General features: G+C 51.5%; 1 protein-coding gene across 1 annotated transcript in view; it reads right to left on the minus strand.

Annotated features, from left to right (window-relative positions):
* Nucleotides 1-18909, minus strand: part of GABBR2 (gamma-aminobutyric acid type B receptor subunit 2) — a 352132-nt gene extending 333223 nt beyond the window's left edge. Inside the window, exon 1 of the mRNA XM_040481798.1 lies at nt 18688-18909. Within this exon, the coding sequence (XP_040337732.1) occupies nt 18688-18834 (147 nt within the window). The 5' untranslated portion in view covers nt 18835-18909. The remainder of the gene's footprint in view (nt 1-18687) is intronic.
* Between the last annotated feature and the right edge of the window lie 12 nt (nt 18910-18921).

The raw sequence follows: 18921 nt of genomic DNA on the forward strand, positions 1-18921 counted from the left end.
ACTGTGGATTTTCCTCCACGACCAGTCTGATGGCACCATCCCATAGACCCCTGGCACCGACTACGCACGTGATGTGCTTCTGAAAGACACTGGCTGCTAAGCTCCATGAGGACAGGACCATGTTTGGTGCTCCTCACCAGCACCGAGGGCAGTGCCTGACACACAGAGGTCTTACTTCATAAGCATCTGTTGGGGCGGGGGGTGGGGGGGGTTGACCTGAAATGAAGCCAGAGTTGCTAGTAAGAGTTTTTCTTTGGTCTGTGTTCATCTTCTATGGTCATTCTTGCATCACCTTCCCCAGCACAGTTCCTGAAAGAGGCCCCAGGGACTCCAGCCTACCTGGGTGGCCAAATTTACACATGCTCGCTGAGCAACAGACCCCACATGCTTCCTCGCTCCATAATGAATCATGGTCAGCTAGGGCCTTAGTCTCTACCCACCTACGCCCTTTAAGCCTCATCAACTTTGTCCTGTCCCTAAGCAGTTGCTCTTCTGAACCCAAGTGCCAGCTGACACAGGGAATCCTGGGAAAGAAATCTTGGAATCCCGGAGCGATGGAGTGAATGTATTAAGTGAAAATTTGTTTTGGAGGTAATTTTCCTAGCTTAACATCATCAGCAAGATTTGAGCAGTATGACTTCTATGACATTGCATTGAAATCATTGACTACAGAATTAATATGCATCTTTCTTTTAAAGAAATAATATATATCATATATATATGTATTTAAGTTAAAGGCCCAGGCAAAGGCCCAGGCAAAGAACAGAGGCCTGTGGACAACCACTATAGACTACTTGCAGGTTAACCCCTTTGGGGTTTGACAATTAACAGATGCACCTAAATGGGCCATCTTCTCTACCTAGTTGCAAAGTTACAAGAGATTTTGCCAAATACCTTCATGGAGTTCACACGTGCCAGGCTCCCAGCTCCCCTGACCTAGCCAGTCTTGAAAGTCTCAAAAAAGCAGGTCCAGCAGGCCACGTTCTTGGAGAACTCAGAGAGAGCCCCAGCAGTCACCATCTTCTTTTCTAATTGTCCAGACCGCCCCCTGAGCACCCACACTGGTTAAAGCTCCTGCCCACCTAGAGGTGATACTCGTGAAGCCCTTCGTGGATGGCCGGCAGGAGCGTACGTGATCAGGAGCATACAGGAGTGTCCTGGCAGCCAGAGTGGGCCCGGCAATAGGGGAGAAAGGGAGGGTGGAAAGCATGGTGGGGATGAGAGGAAAGAGCCAAATCTGGGCCAGATGTGGATGTTGCTCTCACTGTCTCAGAAGCACGAAAGGCAGGCAACAACTTCTGGGCACTCCTGTCGGGAGACCCAGGTTCAAGTTCCAGCTCTTCTGCAAACCATAGGTGGCTTTAGCAAGTCGAGGTTCCTTTCTTCTCTTGGTGTTTTAGTCCATCCGAGCTGCTAGAACAGAACGCTACAGACCGGGTGGCTTTGAAACTGTGGAAAGGTACTTCTCACAGTACCTTCTGGTACTTTCTGGAGGCTGGGAAGTCCAAGCTCAGGGCATCAGCAGATGTGGTATCTAGAAAGAGTCCACTTCCTGGCTCATGGACAGCCGTGTGGAGAAGGAAGTGAGCTCTCTGGGGTCTCTTCTGTAAGGGCACTGATTCCATTCACCTCCCACATACTGTCACACTGGTAGTCAGGATTGAACACGTCAACCTGGGGTGGGGGTGAGGAGGTACGTGCCTTCAGTCTGCACCACCGGGCCTCAGCTTTCTCATCTGTCAAAATGGGGATAATGATAAGGTGATCTGTGGGAAGTCAGGCGACTGGACCATTTGGTCTTTTGAGGTCCCTCTGAAAGCCAGGCACAAAGACAGTGGTGTATAATGGCTGTGGAGGTGGGCCCTAGAACCAGATTGCCAGGGTTTGAATTAGTCAATTATTAGCCAGGCAGGTTATATACTTTAGGCAGGTTACTGAATGTCTCTGTGCCTCAGTATTCTCGTCTGAAAAAGGGGAGCAAAAAGAATGCTTATCTCATAAGGCCTTGATTAGAAGGCCTAAGATGATTTAGTACCACAAAGTGCTTAGAAGAGAGGCTAAGGCCATGGAATGTGTTCACCTTGTCGATGCTGCTGGTGCTGACGGCTTCACTTAGCCGAGTTCATGCCTGCTCCCAGGGCACAATAAGCCAGGATTCCCACACCCCGGGTCCCTGGGGGGTCTTGTACAGCTCCAAACAAGAAGAGCTGAACTGGAGAAAGCAAACCACTGCAGTCAGGAGAGGGACCAGGGTTGTCTCTAAAATATTGTCTACTGCAGACATCTCCTAGCCTGGTTTTTCTCCAAAAGAGTCAGAAAGGTAGGGACTTGTGGCACTGTTGTGTGTTCTTCCTGATGCTATTACATCAATTACGATTATTTATACCATACGGAGATCTGAAGGCTCTTAAACTGGCTTCTCATACACATCTAAACCACATAAAAACATCTTTTCAGGATATATTTATTAGTTTGCTCTGGTGGGCCCTAAATCTGACATCCTGACTTCTGACACAGGATGAAAGGATCCAATTGTTCACTTTATGCCCTGAAAAGTAAATTCTGACTTAAAAACAAGAATAGATCGTTCAGTCTTTACATCCACTGTCCTATTTCTTCCCCAAACCTAAATGAGACCTACTTTAGTCCCCATTATTATCAGAACACTGCTTTTTCTGTAACTTTCATGATCTCCTTCTTCAGTTCAGACAACTACCATTGTAGGGCTGTCTCACGGAATCACTTAACAATCCTAGGTATTCCTGTCTTGACTTTTCTCCAGGGCTTTCCAGTGCCATTATCTGATTTAAGCATAAAATCACCCTGGGAGGGAAGCCAGAGAAGGTGCCCTCCCTGTTTCACAGGTAAAGAAACCGAGGCTGAGAGACCCCAGCTTCCATAGAAAGACCCCAGGGTCCAGCCTTCCAACATCCTGAATTCTGAACACATCTCTTCCCTTCCTTGCAGTTCAGCCCTAAGCCATTACGACTCCCTTTCTCCAAGCAGCCAGAATGGAGTCATTTTGGTAAAAATCCAATTAAGTCTTCATACATCAACTTCTTTATCAGTGGATGTGCAAAAACCACCGTATTGCTCTGCTCAGAATCTCTTCCATCCAAATGGGTTTTAACAATGGCCCTCCACTGGTCCCAGGAGAAGTGATCTGTGGCAGGCTGGAAAGGGGCCGGGACCTGGCAGGTTTCAAAAGGAAAGCCCCCCAGGAGCCTTTCCAACTCCAAACCCAGAGCCAGGCCTGTTAGGGGAAGGAGAGGGCACCTAATCCTTGCCGGATATCCTGACACAGTCAAACAGGGACAGGACCCCAGGGCCAGCACAGTGTGGAGCACAACCCACGTCCAAAGGGGAAATCTGTGCAGCCACACTGGCCTCCCCTCAGCCTGACAGACAGGCCGGGGGACATCAGCGCCAGTCTTCTGCCCTCAGACCGCACGGCCAGGCCTGCCAACCTGGCTTCCGGCTGCTGAGTTTCCACGACAGTCATTCCAGCACGGATCACTGCTGCTCTCTGCTTCCCTTCATCAAGAAAGCCATTAAGAGGAACGTAAAGCTGACTGCATCTATTAGGCCCACCTACAGAACCAACTTGGAGTAAGCTTTGAAATCACTCCTGGGTCCTCTTCAGGCCCTGAGTCATTTTTCGATTGTTAAAATTAGAATGGTCTCATGGCAGACTTCTGAATCTAAGTGGTGTCAAACAAGGCTGGGTCCTGTTCCCATTCAGTGTTCTCAGGCATCTGTGGTGGGTGCAGCCCCAGCTGGGGCTTTTGGGGATACTTCCTGTCTCGTCCTTGCTTTCCAGCCACCCACAGGGCGAGTACCCACATCCCAGCTGTGCAGGTGGAAAAACTCATCAGTGAGTTAGGAGCCTGCCCAAGGCCACACTGCAGGAAGTGGCAAGGCCAAGATTTAACTCCAACTCCGCCTGATCGACCTTCTTTCCCCCACACCCTAGTCTTGCTGATGCCCCGGGAGATGACCTTGTCCACCCCCACGTGGCCTGGGAGTGTGTCCTTCAGCGTTAGCCAACAGGAAGCCTCTTTGCTGACAGCAAGTACCAGAAGCCAGGACCCCGCAGGAGGCCCTTGGTGAGCACTGATTGATTTTTTAAAATATGCTTTCAGACACTGCAGGCCCAAAGATGCTTGCATTCCCTGGTCTCTCAGCTCCCTCTCCCCAGTGTCTCTCACGGTCAGTCACCTATGTGCTTGCCACATCTGAATGGCTCAACATCATGCCTTCAAAGTCCCACCTCCTCCCCCGCACCCCACCAGGGTTCTCCCACCTATGTCCTTCAAGGCCAGCTCCAAGGTCGGCCGCTTTGTGAAGCCCTCCGAGATTGCAGGTTGTACCAGTGAGAATTCATCTCCTCCTCTTCATGAGCCCATAGCCCTTACTTGTGTGTCCCCTAAAAGTATGTATAAATTGGCCTCGCATTATCTATTTTATTTAACAAACACTTTATGGCACTTCCTATGTATCGGCCAGTGGCTGAAGTCTTCGGCAAGCTGTACCTGATTTAGTTTTTGTTAACTATCTCATGAAGCAGGTACGACCGTCACTCCTTCGTACAGACAAGAACGCTGGGGTGTGGGAAATGAAGCGGCTTGCCCCAAATTAACACAGCCAGTAAGGAGAGGCCAGGCGGTCCTGCTCCAGAGCCCACACTTGCCCGGAAGCCCTCCACTAGCATCACTTGCTTGCACGTCAGTTGCCCGCACTGTCCCGCGAACCCTCTAAGGGCAGGGGTCACGACCGAGTCACGTTCGGATGCCCGCGGCCTGGCATGAGGTGGGGCTTCGGTGCCTGTTCCTGAATGGAGCTCAATGTCCAGCATGAGGTCACCTCTCCCGTGTGGCCAGCTGACAGTGGCACGCAGTCCAGATACTGGTCCAGACTTCCAGCTGCCCCGAGCGCCTGCCTTCCTCCTGCGGGCAGCCACACACACCTCTCACCATCTAGACCTGTTCCACCCTCTCTGGGGCTTAATCGAAGGGCCTTTGGGAACAGCCACGGAGGATGACTCCCCCAGCTTCTGGCTGGATCCCAGTAAACCCAGTCAAGAATGCAGGACCAAAGACCCCTCCATCTGGCAAGACTGTAGCTATGGGTGATGCCAAGGGCACCGGGCTTAGAGTCTAGCAGATTTCGACTTAGTAAGCATTCGCTTACTGCCTCACATGGGCTCATCACTCTGAGCCTCAGTTTCCCCACCAATAAGTGGAGCTAACAGAATTCTTCTCTTACCATGTTGTTACCAGATGATGCATTTGGTGGAAATAGTAAACTCCAGCACTGTACAAAATGTGTAATTCTTGATGTTTAATTATTGAAAGGATATCTACTAAGGAAGGTTATTATAAGAATTAAATTAGAAACCAACTGCATTTCTCCCTTTACCAGACTGGGGTGCAAATAAGGTCACATTTCTTTGAATGTTCAAAGACGAGAGGCACAGGCATCTTCCTGGCAACACCCGGCCCGGTGATCTTGGGACCCTGGGGTAGCTCGTGCTGCACCCCTCCAGGTGCCCCTGGGCCCAGCCCACTCCTGGCCTCGGCCCCTCCAGCTCCACCGGCTGCTGTGGAGACCACAGAGGCCAGGGGTCTCCGCTGAAACTGCGGCTGGACCCCACCCCCCGAGGGGGTCAACCCCAGGACAGAGGCTGTGCCAGAGCCGAGATGGAAACTGAGGGCTATGGTTCTCCGCACCTGCAGTTTGCATTTGTACCAGGGCCTCTTACACGGTCGGGGGGAGGAAAGACTCCAGCATTAGCTCTCCCCTCCAGACCAGACTGCCCTGGCCACCCCACGCCCCCATTCCAAGCAAACACTCTCTGGGAGCTCTTTTTGGCCCTTTCCTGCAGCAGACCCTGCTCAGCACTCCGGCACTCCTCAGATGCTCTACCAATGTCAAGTTCCAGAGAGAGGGAGTCAGAGCCTCCTTCCTTTTCCTTCCACAGGCCCTGTGCTCTTCAGACAATGGGGCTACTGACCCCAGCAACCCGGCAGCTTCCTAACAGTAAGGAAGGGGCTTCTAGAATGTCATCTGAGTACAGAGCCAGACCAGAGCAGGACCTCCTTCTAGTGATTCCTCCCCCAACTGCAAGCGCCCGGCCTTCCAAGCGTTCAGTGACGGGGCCTTCCAGATGAGCCAAACTTAAACACAACAGAGGTCCTCACCCTCGGAAACCACAGCCACTCTCAGAGGCCAGTCGTGCGACTTTCTGCCCTGACCATACACCAGGACAGAAGTGTGTCCTATACCCCCTGGGTACCTCCACTCTGTGGCATCTGTGGAGCACCCGCTGGGCACCATACACTTTTATTTAGTCCTCAAAATAAAACCAGTTGTCTGCTATCAAACCTCCATGTTGCACAACAGAGAAGGGAGGTGCTGGGAGAAGTGACCACCCAAGGTCACCCAGCAGGGCTGAGGGTTGGATCTGGCCTCTCTGGCTGAAAGACCAAGCTCTTTCTAGGACACCTTGCCTCCTCGGGTGCACGTGGGAAAGCACCCGGCACAAAGCCAGTGCATGGAAGGACCTCAGCAAGAATGTGTCCCTCGGTTTTCGCCACCGTGGAGCCACAAGGCTAGAATTAGGGCCAGTCGAGGCCACGGCTTCCAGAGGACCATGAGCAGCCAGAGCAAAGCCAATCGATGATCTGAAGACCCAGCATCCACAGGAACCTGGAAGATGTGGCAGCTGGGGGCTACCAGGACCCCTGAACTTCTCAAGTCACACGCTCCTCTCCACACTGCCTGGCCCAGCACTCTTCAGGTATGAACTGAATACCCTTACATTTGCTGGGGAGAGTCAAAGCTCTTCTGGAGAAAATAAATACTATTAGCTCAGCACTCCTGTGCTACCATGGATTGGCCAGGTCTGGCATTTCAGATTTCAAGCTGGTGTGCCAGGCTTTGCCCCCGCCCCCAAACCTGCAACCCCCTCTCTGATTTGAGCGCTGGGCTCCCACTGCTGGCCTGGACCCCAAATTACTTCTTACAGCAAACAGCCTTCAATCCCGTGCCCCCCAAATTTCTACACTGGGACCCCTCGTTACACGGTTTGGCTTTGGATGGTCTTGCGTGTGACACCTGCCCAAGATGGAGGACTCGATTTCTGATGACCCAAGACATCTGACAGTTGAGAGGAAGACATGTTAACTGCCTCTTGTTCTAGATGCTTCTGTAAGAGTACCAGCTAGGGTCAGAAAACCTCAGCCCCCTGCCTATCTGCTTTCACACTATTATAATCAAATACTATGCCTTCCTTCTTTATTAGGAAGTTGAATGAATCACCCGCATGAACAACATCTCAGTGTCTTTTATAAAGATGTTATTGGAAACAGCCAAAGGCCCTGGGAGAACAACCCAGAATTAATTACTCCTTGTGCTTAGTTTCAGGCATATCTTACATCTGTAAGTCTTTATAACTTTTGTAAACCCTTTCACTTAATCTATTTCTCTTCCCCTCTCTCCCTCCCTTTCTCTGCCCTCCCCCCCTCACACAATTACCTCTCCATGGAGGAGCAGGGCAGGCATTATTATTATTCTCACTTTATAGATAATAGAAACTACGGTGTAAAAAGTTAAATGACTAGTTCAAGGTCCTTCACCACCGAGTATCAGAGACAGGACATCCATGTGGACTGCAGAGCCCTTCTCACTGAACCGCCCTGCCCTCTAAGCTAAAAGAGCTGTCTTAAGCCTAAAGGGAAATGTGTCTCATCACACAGGAACACCAGGACGTTTCTCTCTTGCCTTCAAATCCACTATTCAATTGAAGCAATCCGTTCCTCACAGATGCCTGATAACGTCTTCTCCCTCTGCACCATTTAGAGGCTCAGTTGTGATTTTATCCAAAATTGTTATATTTTACTTTGTATTTAGCACCATTCAAGCAGGCAACATTTGCTAAGCACTTACAATGTGCCAGGGGCCATACTAGGTGCTCGGACACAGACACCTTCATCCACTCACAGATATCACCAAGTGCCTGCAGGCTCTGTGCTGGGCACTGGGACATGGCAGGTGCCCAACAGATGACATGCCTGTCTTCATGGGCTGGCCCAATTCGCAGCCAGCAGTGACAACACAGAACTATGAGGACTTCACCAGAAACAACAGCCTGGTCCCAAGGGCCGGGGAAATTCACCACCGAGCTCTCAGTCTGTCAAATCCTCCTACGAATGAGTGGGGTTGGAAACAACCACATAGAAAACCCACTCAATGAAACTCACACACAGATCACACTCTTTTTCGTTGGCCTCAAACACACGGTCCCCCATTGAATGTGACAACAAAGCCTTTCACATGTTCATATACATTGTAATGCAGTGAGAGTAAAATTGAGTGGGTGCCCACTGCATGTGCCCTGTGTGCTCAGTGGTTTATGTGAATGTTCTACATCAACCTTCAAATTAGCCCTCTGAGACAATGGCATCCCCATTCCACAGATGACAGTCCGAGGCTCGGGGGGAGCAGCACCAGCACATGCGCGCACATCGTCCGATTCCAAACGTTACGGGCTTTCCACAGTGCCCAGTCGACTCCCCGACACAGCACAGGCCTTGGAAAACACACAGAAAGACATCTGAAGATGCAGATTGGCCCCAGGAATCCTTCCGCACTCATCCATTTGTGGCACAGATACTTGCTGAGCACTGACTAGGTGCCAGAAACTACTGGGCATTACAGTGAGCCAAAACAGAACAGCCCCTGCACTTACAGAGTTCATGGTCCCCTGGAGGAACAGGGAAGCCCGACAGGGATCAAACAGTCCAACAAACGTAAAATTGCCATCGTGGTAGGCACTAGAAAGGAAAGGTTTGTGGTTCTCAGAGAAAACAGGGCAGGGGATTCTTCCCAATCAGGGAGGATAGAGAAAGCCTACTTGAGCTGGTATCTAATAGATGAAGACAGGTGGCAAAAGTGTTCCAGACAGTGCAACGGCTTGTGCAAAGGCCCTGTCTGGGCCGGGGTAGAGGAGGGCACACTCACCTGAGAAACTGACGGGACACATATCTAGGCCCAGAGTGAGAAGGGACAGCGTGCAGCACCAAAGCTGGGGAGTGGGTGGGCCTGACTCTGCAGGGCCTCTGAAGCCACAGGGGAAGTTTTGATCCTACCCCCAGGACAAGCTGAGTTCCTGCAGGGTATCAGGCAAGGAGGCCGCCTGATCAGAGTCCTAATTGTCCTCTGCTCCTCGGGGACAGCCCCTGCACCTGCCCCTGGCCTGACCCATCGCCCTTCTCATGCTGCTAGGTAATGATCCCAGGAGGCCTTGCTGCCTGCCTTTGAGGGCACGGCTGTTGTGGGTTCATCCGCACATGCCCCGCACCCAGCCCCAGGCCTGGCACTGAGCTCCAAGCGTAACGGAAGCAGCACTGCTCCTGCGAGGTGATCCGGGAGAGACACACACAGACACAAACACTGACACCCCAAGTAAACACTACAGGAGGTGGCAAGCTCCGCAGGTGCAAGGGAAGCAGAGCGTGGATCTCTGCGAGTCAGGTGTGTAGACAGACGTGCTAGAAGTGAGGAGAGAGTGCAGCCGGGCTGTGTGTGTGACTGAGTGGGTGGACAAGGAAATGGGAGAGGGTGGGGCCGAGTTAGACGGAGAGACGAGCGGTTGGGTGAAGTTTGCGGAAATAAAATAAAAAAGCATCAGCTACTGACAACACGTGCCACTTGCCTTTATGGGAGGAAGGTAAGAAAACTACAGGAAGACGCCGTTCCCCGGGTGCTTACGCAGGAGACATCCAAGTCAGATCGCCCGGACTGAAATCCCAGCTCACCACCTGGTTGGCTGCCGGGTTCCGTAAGTCACGTGACCTCGCCACGCCTCACCTGTACGGTGCAGGTGTGGATGGTACCAACCTCATCACGTCGGTGAGAGGATTACATCTGCCAGTGATGCAAAGCACCCGACACAGAGACGACACACGCTCAGCGCGGGGTAAAGGTGAGTTATGGCTGCTGTGGTAGTCCCTCTGCACCTACATACACACTTGCAAAGAAACGTCTCCATTTCCTTTTCCTGTTTCTGTAACAAGATTAGCAGCTCTCCAAGGGCTTGCCAATGTTTCTGGGACTCGCAGAGTCCAGCAAGGAGCTCAGAGGCGTCAGCCGGGCCCCCAGAGGACACCGAGTAGAGTGACAGGCGAGCCACTTCTCCTGTCAAAGTCGAAGGCCTGCTGAGCCAGCCCAGGACCGTAGCATGATGCTCTGACCGTATGCCCTGGAGTGGGCTTCCGGGTCCCTGTCCGCCAGTTAACTTCCTGAAACATTTCTGGGCATTCTCAGAAAAGCTTCAGTGAATGGGTAGTCCTAGAAACAAAGTGATTTGGATAATATGGTGATTATTATCAGGATGGCTGTTGCTTTCAAAATCAGTTCCCTCTGAACAAAGTCAAGTGGATCATAAGCAGAGTGTGAAAATATCATTTTCTCTCTGCCCCCTCCTGACCCTGCACCATGAGAGCAGCAATAATGCATCACTCCACAGAATCTTTCTTTGGCTACATTTTATCTGAATGGTGACTGATGATGTCCTTGCCAAGTGGCAGGAGAGGGGTCTGCTTTAGCCAGCAGCTGCGCAACGTGGGCACTGATGAAGACAGATGAATCCATTTACTCAGTACTCTGGATCCACCACCAATTTTCTAGATGACAATGACACTTCATCCTTCCACCGTTGGAGACTATTCGAAAAGACTGGAAAAGTAGAAAACTGGCAAAAGAATTCCCCAATCAGCCCCCAAAAGGTGTCACCAGGTTCATGCCCTTTACTCAAGAATTCTCCGGCCCCCGACCTCATCTCATAACGGATTTACTCTTGTTTTGCACATGATTCTAACACTAATGAACTCGGTTATCTGATTTGGGGTCCAGACCAAAACCAGATCAGGAAGATGGTCACCTCTAAAAAAGAAAGTCAGTCTTGCCCAGGAGCAGGGAGCCTGGAATAAGTCTTGCGATTGAGAGGATCCCAGGACACCTCTTCATTCACTATACCCAGACCTGCTGCTAGGGCACCTGGCTCGCCCCGGCTGATGGCTTGGCTCCATTCCTGCAATTTCTACTAGGACCAGAGCCCAGTCCAGCCTCTGTCGGCTCTCATGCTCCCTGGAAGTGGGAATGGGCTACGGCAACCTGATTCCTACACCCACCAACTGCCGGTTTAGAGGACTGCTCCGATAAACCGATCTGAAACCATAATAGTTCTCAGATGCTGGCAAGTATTTCTGTCCTCGGTTCTGGTGTGTGTTGGAAGATGCTTATGTGTGCTTGTCAGGGGACAGAAGGATGACATCAGCTTTGCACGTATTCTATTGGAACATCTAACAAATAACCTTTCCCCTTTGCATTCCACAACTACGGGGACCCTGAAAGTACCAGATAACAAGAACCCAAATGAACAACTAAATAAAGAGCAAGCAGGAAGCTCACCCCACATGGCTTGGCATTCAGAGCACCTCCTCAATTTGTTAAAACTATGCCCATTAATCCTCTTACGGCCAGAGAGCTGGGTTCCAGGCTTTTAGATCTATTGGTTTGTTCAATAAATACTTATTGAGCTCCTGCTCTATGCCTGGCTCTGAGATTGTGCCTGGAGGGACCACAAGGGAGCCAGACACACTCAGCGCCTGCTTTCACAGTGCTCACAACGGGGCAGAGATCCTCAAGCCTGCTACAATTTGCAGAGAGAAGCAGGAACTTCCCCGTGGTCTTAACAACTAACCTAGCACCAGAGCCCAGACCGCCAACCCCATCTGGGGCTCCCACTCCCATGGCTTCAGCCTGACGCACCTGCTTGTTCCTAGAAAGGGACAAGAGAGAAAGGCATCTCACCAGCCTCACGGCACATCGTTACATAAGCCTGCAGAATGAGAACAAAATTAAGGAGCAGATGAATACAGATGCTCTTTGGGTGAACCATGCCATTTAATTTTCTCACCTGCCTACAATCAAAATAAATAACCAAAAAAGTAAGCAATGAGAAGCCACTTACATTCACAACCGGACACGGGGAACGACCAAACAGGTGCCTCCGAAAGGGGGACGCCTTCCCCAGCGTCCTCCGCTGACCCCTACCGTGGTTGGCTCACACCATGTGTGATGCTTTCTGTCTCCCTGACCACCTGTTTAGACTGTGAGCTCCTCGAGGGCAGGGTTTGTGTCACATCTGCCGCTGTGTCCCAGAGCCTTAGAACAGGGCCTGGCAGAAAGTTCTACCAATGAGAGTGTGTCGCACTAGGGCACTGAGGCAGAGGCCGGGAGTGTCTGCGGCAGCCGTGGAGGTGCTCGCATCCTCTTTCTCTAACACCCCCTCAGCCACACGGCATTGGAAAACAAGATTACAGATAACACTGCTTTAAATTTATATCATGTCATGAGGTTCCATATCCATGATATGTATTCCTTATTACAGCCCCGTGAGGTCAGCATAGTTGTCCCCATATGGTACAGGAATGACAGTGACAACAATGGCAATATAGCAGTGAATATTTACTGGGCACTCACGGTGTACCAAGCATTGATTTGATTACTTTCCCAGGGTGGTCTCATTTGTTAGCCCCATTTTATAGATGAAGAAATGGAGGCAAAGTGGCTTGCCCCAGGTCACCAAGCAGATAAGTGGTACCCAACAGGGACACAAACCCAGGTCTCCTGATACATTGAGGAGCACATCCAACAGGTGTCAGGAGCTCAGGTTGCTGAGGGGTCTAGAGAGGGAATTGGGCATTCTGTGCTCAGCCTCACCCCTACAGGGACGCTCTCTCCTTGCTCCTCTACAATGCAGTGCCTGGAATCAGTGACTCTTGCCCGCCAGACCCACCCACTCGATCCCCCCATGGATCCCTCTCTGTTGCCCCTCCAGCCCCGTCGGGTCTCAGTGCTGCCCATTCCCCTCCAAGAGCTCTCACCCTGCCTCTCCACCTCTGCTCAAGCCTCAGCATCTCTTCCCTTCAACTGCTGGAGTAGCTTCTTGGCCTCTCTGTCTCCAGGCTCATCTGTCTACCATCTCAGCGCTGCATTCCCTCTGGCCCTGATCACGTCACATCCATGTTCGAAACCACCACCCACACACGGCACATCACAGTTCCAGAATAAAGTCCAGCCTTCTTGACATGTTATTCAAGGCCTTCCACACCCACCACTAGGCCACCTATCCCTCCACAAGCCCGCCGCTCAGGGGAAAACAACAAGTCAGTGATCCCCAAACACACCTCACACTTTGTCACTTCTGTCCTTTGATCTTGAGGATCCTTCCTGGGATCGAACCTCCATTTCTCTGAGTCCCTGCTTCTCTGTGTCAACATTATATTTGCCCTTCCAGCCCCACCTCGACTTCTCCTCCTCCAGGAAGCCTCTCTTGACTTAGATATGATCTTCCCTTTCTCTTAATGCCCTTAGCATCTCTGGTTTCTTTCTTGAATGTAGTGTTTGCCACATGCCTGCCTTTATGGATATCTGTGATCAGGGCCCGCCCCCCCCCCCCCGGCATCCACACCTTTAACAGCCTCTGATGTCCTTCAAGGAATCATCTCTTCTCCACTCTCCACCCATGTGTTTAGGCAGGGCTGACCTCGCTGCCCTCTCCCTCCATGAAAGGCTAGCTGATGTCCCAGACCCATCAGTGTCATGTGATTGGCGCAGGGATGGACACATGACCCAATTCAAGCCAATGAGAGCTGAGTTTGGGACTTTTGCTGAAACATTTGGGAAAGAAACACTGCTGGAGTTTCGAAACTGGGAGTGTGTAAATGTGCAGCTGGTAGGGGCCACCTGTGCCACCACATAGGTAGAGCCTGCCTGAGAGTGAAGCCAAACACAGAGGAAATCAGAGCCAAGAGACAGAGAGAGACATTTTTTTAAAAATATAACTTCAGAAGACCAGAGGGGAGGGGAAGGGGGGAAAAAAAGTTACAGAGAGGGAAGGAGGCAAACCATAAGAGACTCTTAAATACTGAGAACAAACTGAGGGTTGATGGTGGGGGGGAGAGGGGAAAGTGGGTGATGGGCATTCAGGAGGACACCTGTTGGGATGAGCACTGGGTGTTGTATGAAAACCGATTTGACAATAAGTTCTAAATATATGTGTGTGTGTGTGTGTGTGTGTGTGTGTGTGTGTGTGTGTGTGTGTATAATTTCAGTCCCTGGATTCAGCCATGCCTAAATATGAATACAGCCCACTCCAGGATTTTTCAGTCATGTGAACCAGTTAACAGGGGGTTTCTCTCACTTGCAATGAATCCTAAACAATTCCCCTCCTAAGGGCCAGGTACCATACTGGGTAGTGGGGCTATAACCACAGAGAAGAGACAGTCTGATCCTAAAAGGGTTAATTTTATATCCTTTTATTTCTAAAAACAGCTGCATTGAAATATCATTCATATATATCACAACATTTATTCTTTTCAAGCGTATGATTCTGTGGTTTTTGAATAGTCGTAGAACTGTGCAGTCATTACCATGATCGCTTTCTATCTTACCTTGGAAATGGCAAATATGTGCTTGCCCTGTCCTCCCCTGTGCACCGGCTCCTCTCTCAAACCCAGGGCTGGGCTTAGCCCCCTTCTGAGGCACCAGCAACCACAGCAGGCGCTCCCCTAATGCCTGCAGACTTGTACTCAGACATCCTTGAAAAGCTCAGCCTCCATCCAACAGTTGTTTGGGCCCTTTCTAAAGCACAATGAATGAGACAACGGATTTGGCAAAGCGGCTCAAGGAAAGGTCATGCTCACCTATCACTAGATTTTCTCTGGGTTTTCGAAGCTGGATCCCTGCATCAGGGTAGACTTCCTGAGAGGTGCACACCTAGAATGTACTCCTTTGGCTCCCTGAATGTTTCCTAAGTTTATTACAGAATTCCTTAACATAGTAACAAGGGGGAAAACATATAAATTGAACAATAGGGGAATGACTTAATATTTATGGTGTACCCACAGGACAGACCAGTGTACAGCCACTAAACTGTAACTGAGAACATGGGGAAGTACCCATAATATAATGTTAACTTAATGAAACAAAATATAAACGTGCACACAGAGCAAGATTTCAAGTACATAAAATAGTGAAAACTGGCGACTAGAAGAGAATAATGCTAATTATGAGGCATTTGTGTAGGTGGATTATGAGCAAATACTATTTTTCTTCATGCTCCTCTCTAATTTTCAATTTTTCTAAGATGCACATTACTTTCATGAAATCAGAAAAGCCAACATTATTTCTTAACGCATTCCTTGGTTATTATTTAATTAACATAGCTCCCAAAGAATGACAAACAACCATGTGAAGAAGACTCTGAATCTCCTGCAAAACTTTTTTTAAAAAGACGCTGTCCTTCAGAATCTTTTAATGAAACATGTAAGTAATGTAATCCACCATTTTTACCTTTTTACCTTGACTGCCAGGAAGCTCAGAGCTAAAACTTAATACTCAAAATTACAGTAACCCAGTTTCTTGGTATAGTAATTTCCATGCTTCCCAATGGTATCTGCTGCTTCCTTTTATTTGCATATTCAGTTGTCCCCGCTTGTATTTGTATATACTCAACTCTACTTTGGAATACATAAAAGAGTATTTGCCAAAATGACTTTATCTGCAGCAGAGAAAAGAGGTCCTAACTCACAGATGCTCCCTTGGAATGTCTCATTTTTACAAACACAAGGCCACTAAGTGGGGCTTTGAATATTCTACTGCTATTCTATTTACAGTAAGAGAGTCAATCGACAGAGATCCGTGCAGGAGGCTCCTTTATTGAGACAGGCTCTCCCAGTGATCAGATTAACCCATTACTTGGTAAATCTCCATCTCTTTGAAGGCTGTGTGGACAAAGGTCCACCCTGGCTGCCCACAGTCTCTGGCCATTGACGACAGCCGATGTCAGCAAAGCCAGCCAAAATCCATTCACCACATCCATCTTGTGTCCAAGTCTACAGACAAGTGACACCGCCAGGAAGTGATTAGGGAGTATACACAATCCGCAAAGATGGCCCATCCGAAGAAAACAGGCCCAAGACACTGTAACGCAGGCCCAAACACCCTTCAGATCACTGTGGATTTTGCTGCAATTACCCACGCTGATAATCCCTTTTACTTCAGCTCAGCAAGAAAGTACCTGCACTCTGAAGACGGGCCACTTGAAAAAAATTAAGCATTATATCACCTGGGCATTCTGGCAAACCTGACCCCTCAGGGCAGGAGATGACATACGTGTTTGCTTGTAAGCCAGAATTCTCTTTCTTTCTGGTGATCACTTCACTGACCCTACGTGAGACTTCCAAAGTGAGAAAAACAAAACGAACGGTCTTGATATTTAGTTGTGGCCATGTGATCACACCTAAAGCAGCAACGTCTTATTATGGATCCAGGCCAGGGGAAAACAAAGGAACGGAGGCAAGAAACATTTCCTTGGTGCCTACAGCATGCCAGACAGGGCCCTGGCTGCCGGGCCTGCCAGCTCAAGGCATTTTCCACGCGGGCCTGATATCCCCCTCCCCTTAAGCATCACATCACCACCCTACAGAGTGCGCGTAACAACCCCACTTTCCCAGATGTGAGAATCTAGGCTTAGACAGATTACATACCCCACTCAAGGTCACCCAGCGGGGAGACAACTGGTGTCTGACTGGAACCCAGCTTTTGACCCACCCCAAAGCCCTTGCTCTGAGATTACCCCGTGCCCCCTTCCCGTGGCCTCCTGCATCTTCCCACCAACTAAGAAGCCTCGTTCTCTCGACTTTGGGCCCTCTCACTCACAAAGTCATCGAGACGCACTTGAAAAATAAATGTATAAGCTTCAACCCGCACCCTGAAACCAAGCACCCATCCCTTTGCTGCCACAAACAAGCTAATGTGAAATCTCTTTCAGGGAAGCTTTCTGAAGGGAATAAATTGATGATGAAAACATTATGCAGCTGACAATATTTAGTAATGATGCAAGCGGGGCTGCCCTATCTACAAATGTGTCTGTCTCCAAAGAGCCGGGTCTCTCCTGTCCCTTCGGAAAGAATATATTTGGAAGCAACAGAAACAGTGGGGAGAGGACATGCCTCGATACAATTGCATGGCCGTGTCCATTTATGTGTGCCAGACAGGTACCCCAGAGAACTTGAAATGTTAGGGCAAAGATGAGGGCGATGGGAATGTCATTCAGAAATAATTCCACACCGGGTTAGCTCTGCTCAGCCACCCAGCTTGCATCCTCCCGGGGCAGAAGGAGCCTCTCCGCTTGCAGCAGCCTGTGCGCACCGCCACCAACTGCCACCCGTTCCTTCACCTTTTATTTACAGCGCAGAGCAGGCTGGTTCATCAGTGAAGGTGGGGGGAGGCGGGGAATAAGATGCAATCCAGATTTCTGCTCTTTCTCAGGGGACCAAAAAAAAAGGGGGGGGGGTGGGGGTCAGACAGGAAAGCAGCGGAGCCTAGACTGCATGGTCAGCGCGGCAGCGTGAACCTCCTCTCTAAAGGTTCTGCACCTGGGCTGGAGCAGAAGCTCCCGGGGAGCTCAGGGAAGCCAGGGTCAAGCTCAGCTCCCGGCCAGGCTTTCTCGGCGCGGTGTTGAAGGCGCCAACAGAGCGCACTGCACAGGAAATCACTGCCCCCTTCAGGCCGCGTCTCACGGCGGCGGGAGCGTAGGGGCTCCCTCAGTCCGGAAAAACTCGCAAACCCGACCTCGCGAGGCGGACGATCGCTCCTCCAGGCCCCCTCGGCGCACGCCGGCAGCCTTGCAGACGGTGAAGGTCCGCGCTGGGCTTCAGCCAGAACCCGAGCTGCGGGCGTGAGGAGGGGGCTTGGGAAGCGAAGCTCTGGGCTCTGCGGCTCCTCTCGGAGGAGGCCGGGAGGGCCAGCCCGCTGCCGCGCTCCAAGTCCGTGCTTCAAGTCTGCGCCGGGAGAAACTGCGCCTGCAGTCGCAGAGCCAACAGCAGCGGCGCCGCCGGACACCCCCGCTCGTCCGCAGCGAGACCTGCTCAGGGCACTCTCTGAGCAACTAAACCGAGGGGGAGTCTCCCCATTAAGCCGCTCCGGCTGCAGGCAGCGCCGGGCACATTCAGGCAGCAGCCTTCCAGAACCAGCGGCCCCACACCTGCCCGCGCGGTGCGGGCTCCGAGCCGCCAGCGCGCACCACGCGCCCAGCCCTCCTGCGCGCTCTGGCCCTTCGGGTCCCGGGGCCCTCCAGACCTCAAAGCGCGGCCGGGCTCTCCTGGGGGCCCGCGAGCAGGACTCGGCCTCTCTGGCCCCGGGTGGCCCAGTTTGCGGTCAATGCGCCTCTTCCTCCCACCCGGCAGTCCACATCCCCACCAACGGGACCTGGGCAGGCAACCCCTGCAGGCCTTTTAGAGGGTCCAGTCCCCACGTTCGACACTCCTTCTCTGGTCAAAGGAAACCCCAGTCTTCTATCCACCTCCCCCACACCAACACACACATAGACAAAATCCCAGAGGAGAGAGAGGCTCAGCAAATCTTGGTACCAGCTGTGCCAGCCAAGCCCAGAAGGACTCCGGGGTGAGCACTGAGCACCAGCCCGCGGTGCCCTCGGCAGGCACGGGTGGCTCAATCGGGGCTCTGCCCAAGGGCCAAAGCTTCCCTCGGTTCCGCACTCCCTCACCCACCGCCCCCTACATCCCCGACGGCGCGCGCGGGCTGCCGGACACTCACCTCGGTGTCGTAGAGCCGCAGGTCGAGGAAGTAGGGGCGCAGGAGCGACTCGTTGCGGATCTGCTCTATGGCCAGTTCCACGGCGGGAAGCACGCCGCGCCCGATGCTGCCCTTGGCCACCTCCTTGGTGAGCGGCATGAGGCCCATGATGGAGAGCGGCGGGCTGCTGGGCGGCGGCCGGGGGGCACCCCGCGCCCAGCCCCAGGCCCCGGGCGCCAGCGGCAGCAGCAGCGG

The sequence above is a fragment of the Herpailurus yagouaroundi genome, unplaced genomic scaffold, assembly GCF_014898765.1.
Source record: "Herpailurus yagouaroundi ecotype Mexico unplaced genomic scaffold, PumYag 160, whole genome shotgun sequence".
In the NCBI taxonomy this organism is placed as follows: domain Eukaryota; kingdom Metazoa; phylum Chordata; class Mammalia; order Carnivora; family Felidae; genus Herpailurus; species Herpailurus yagouaroundi.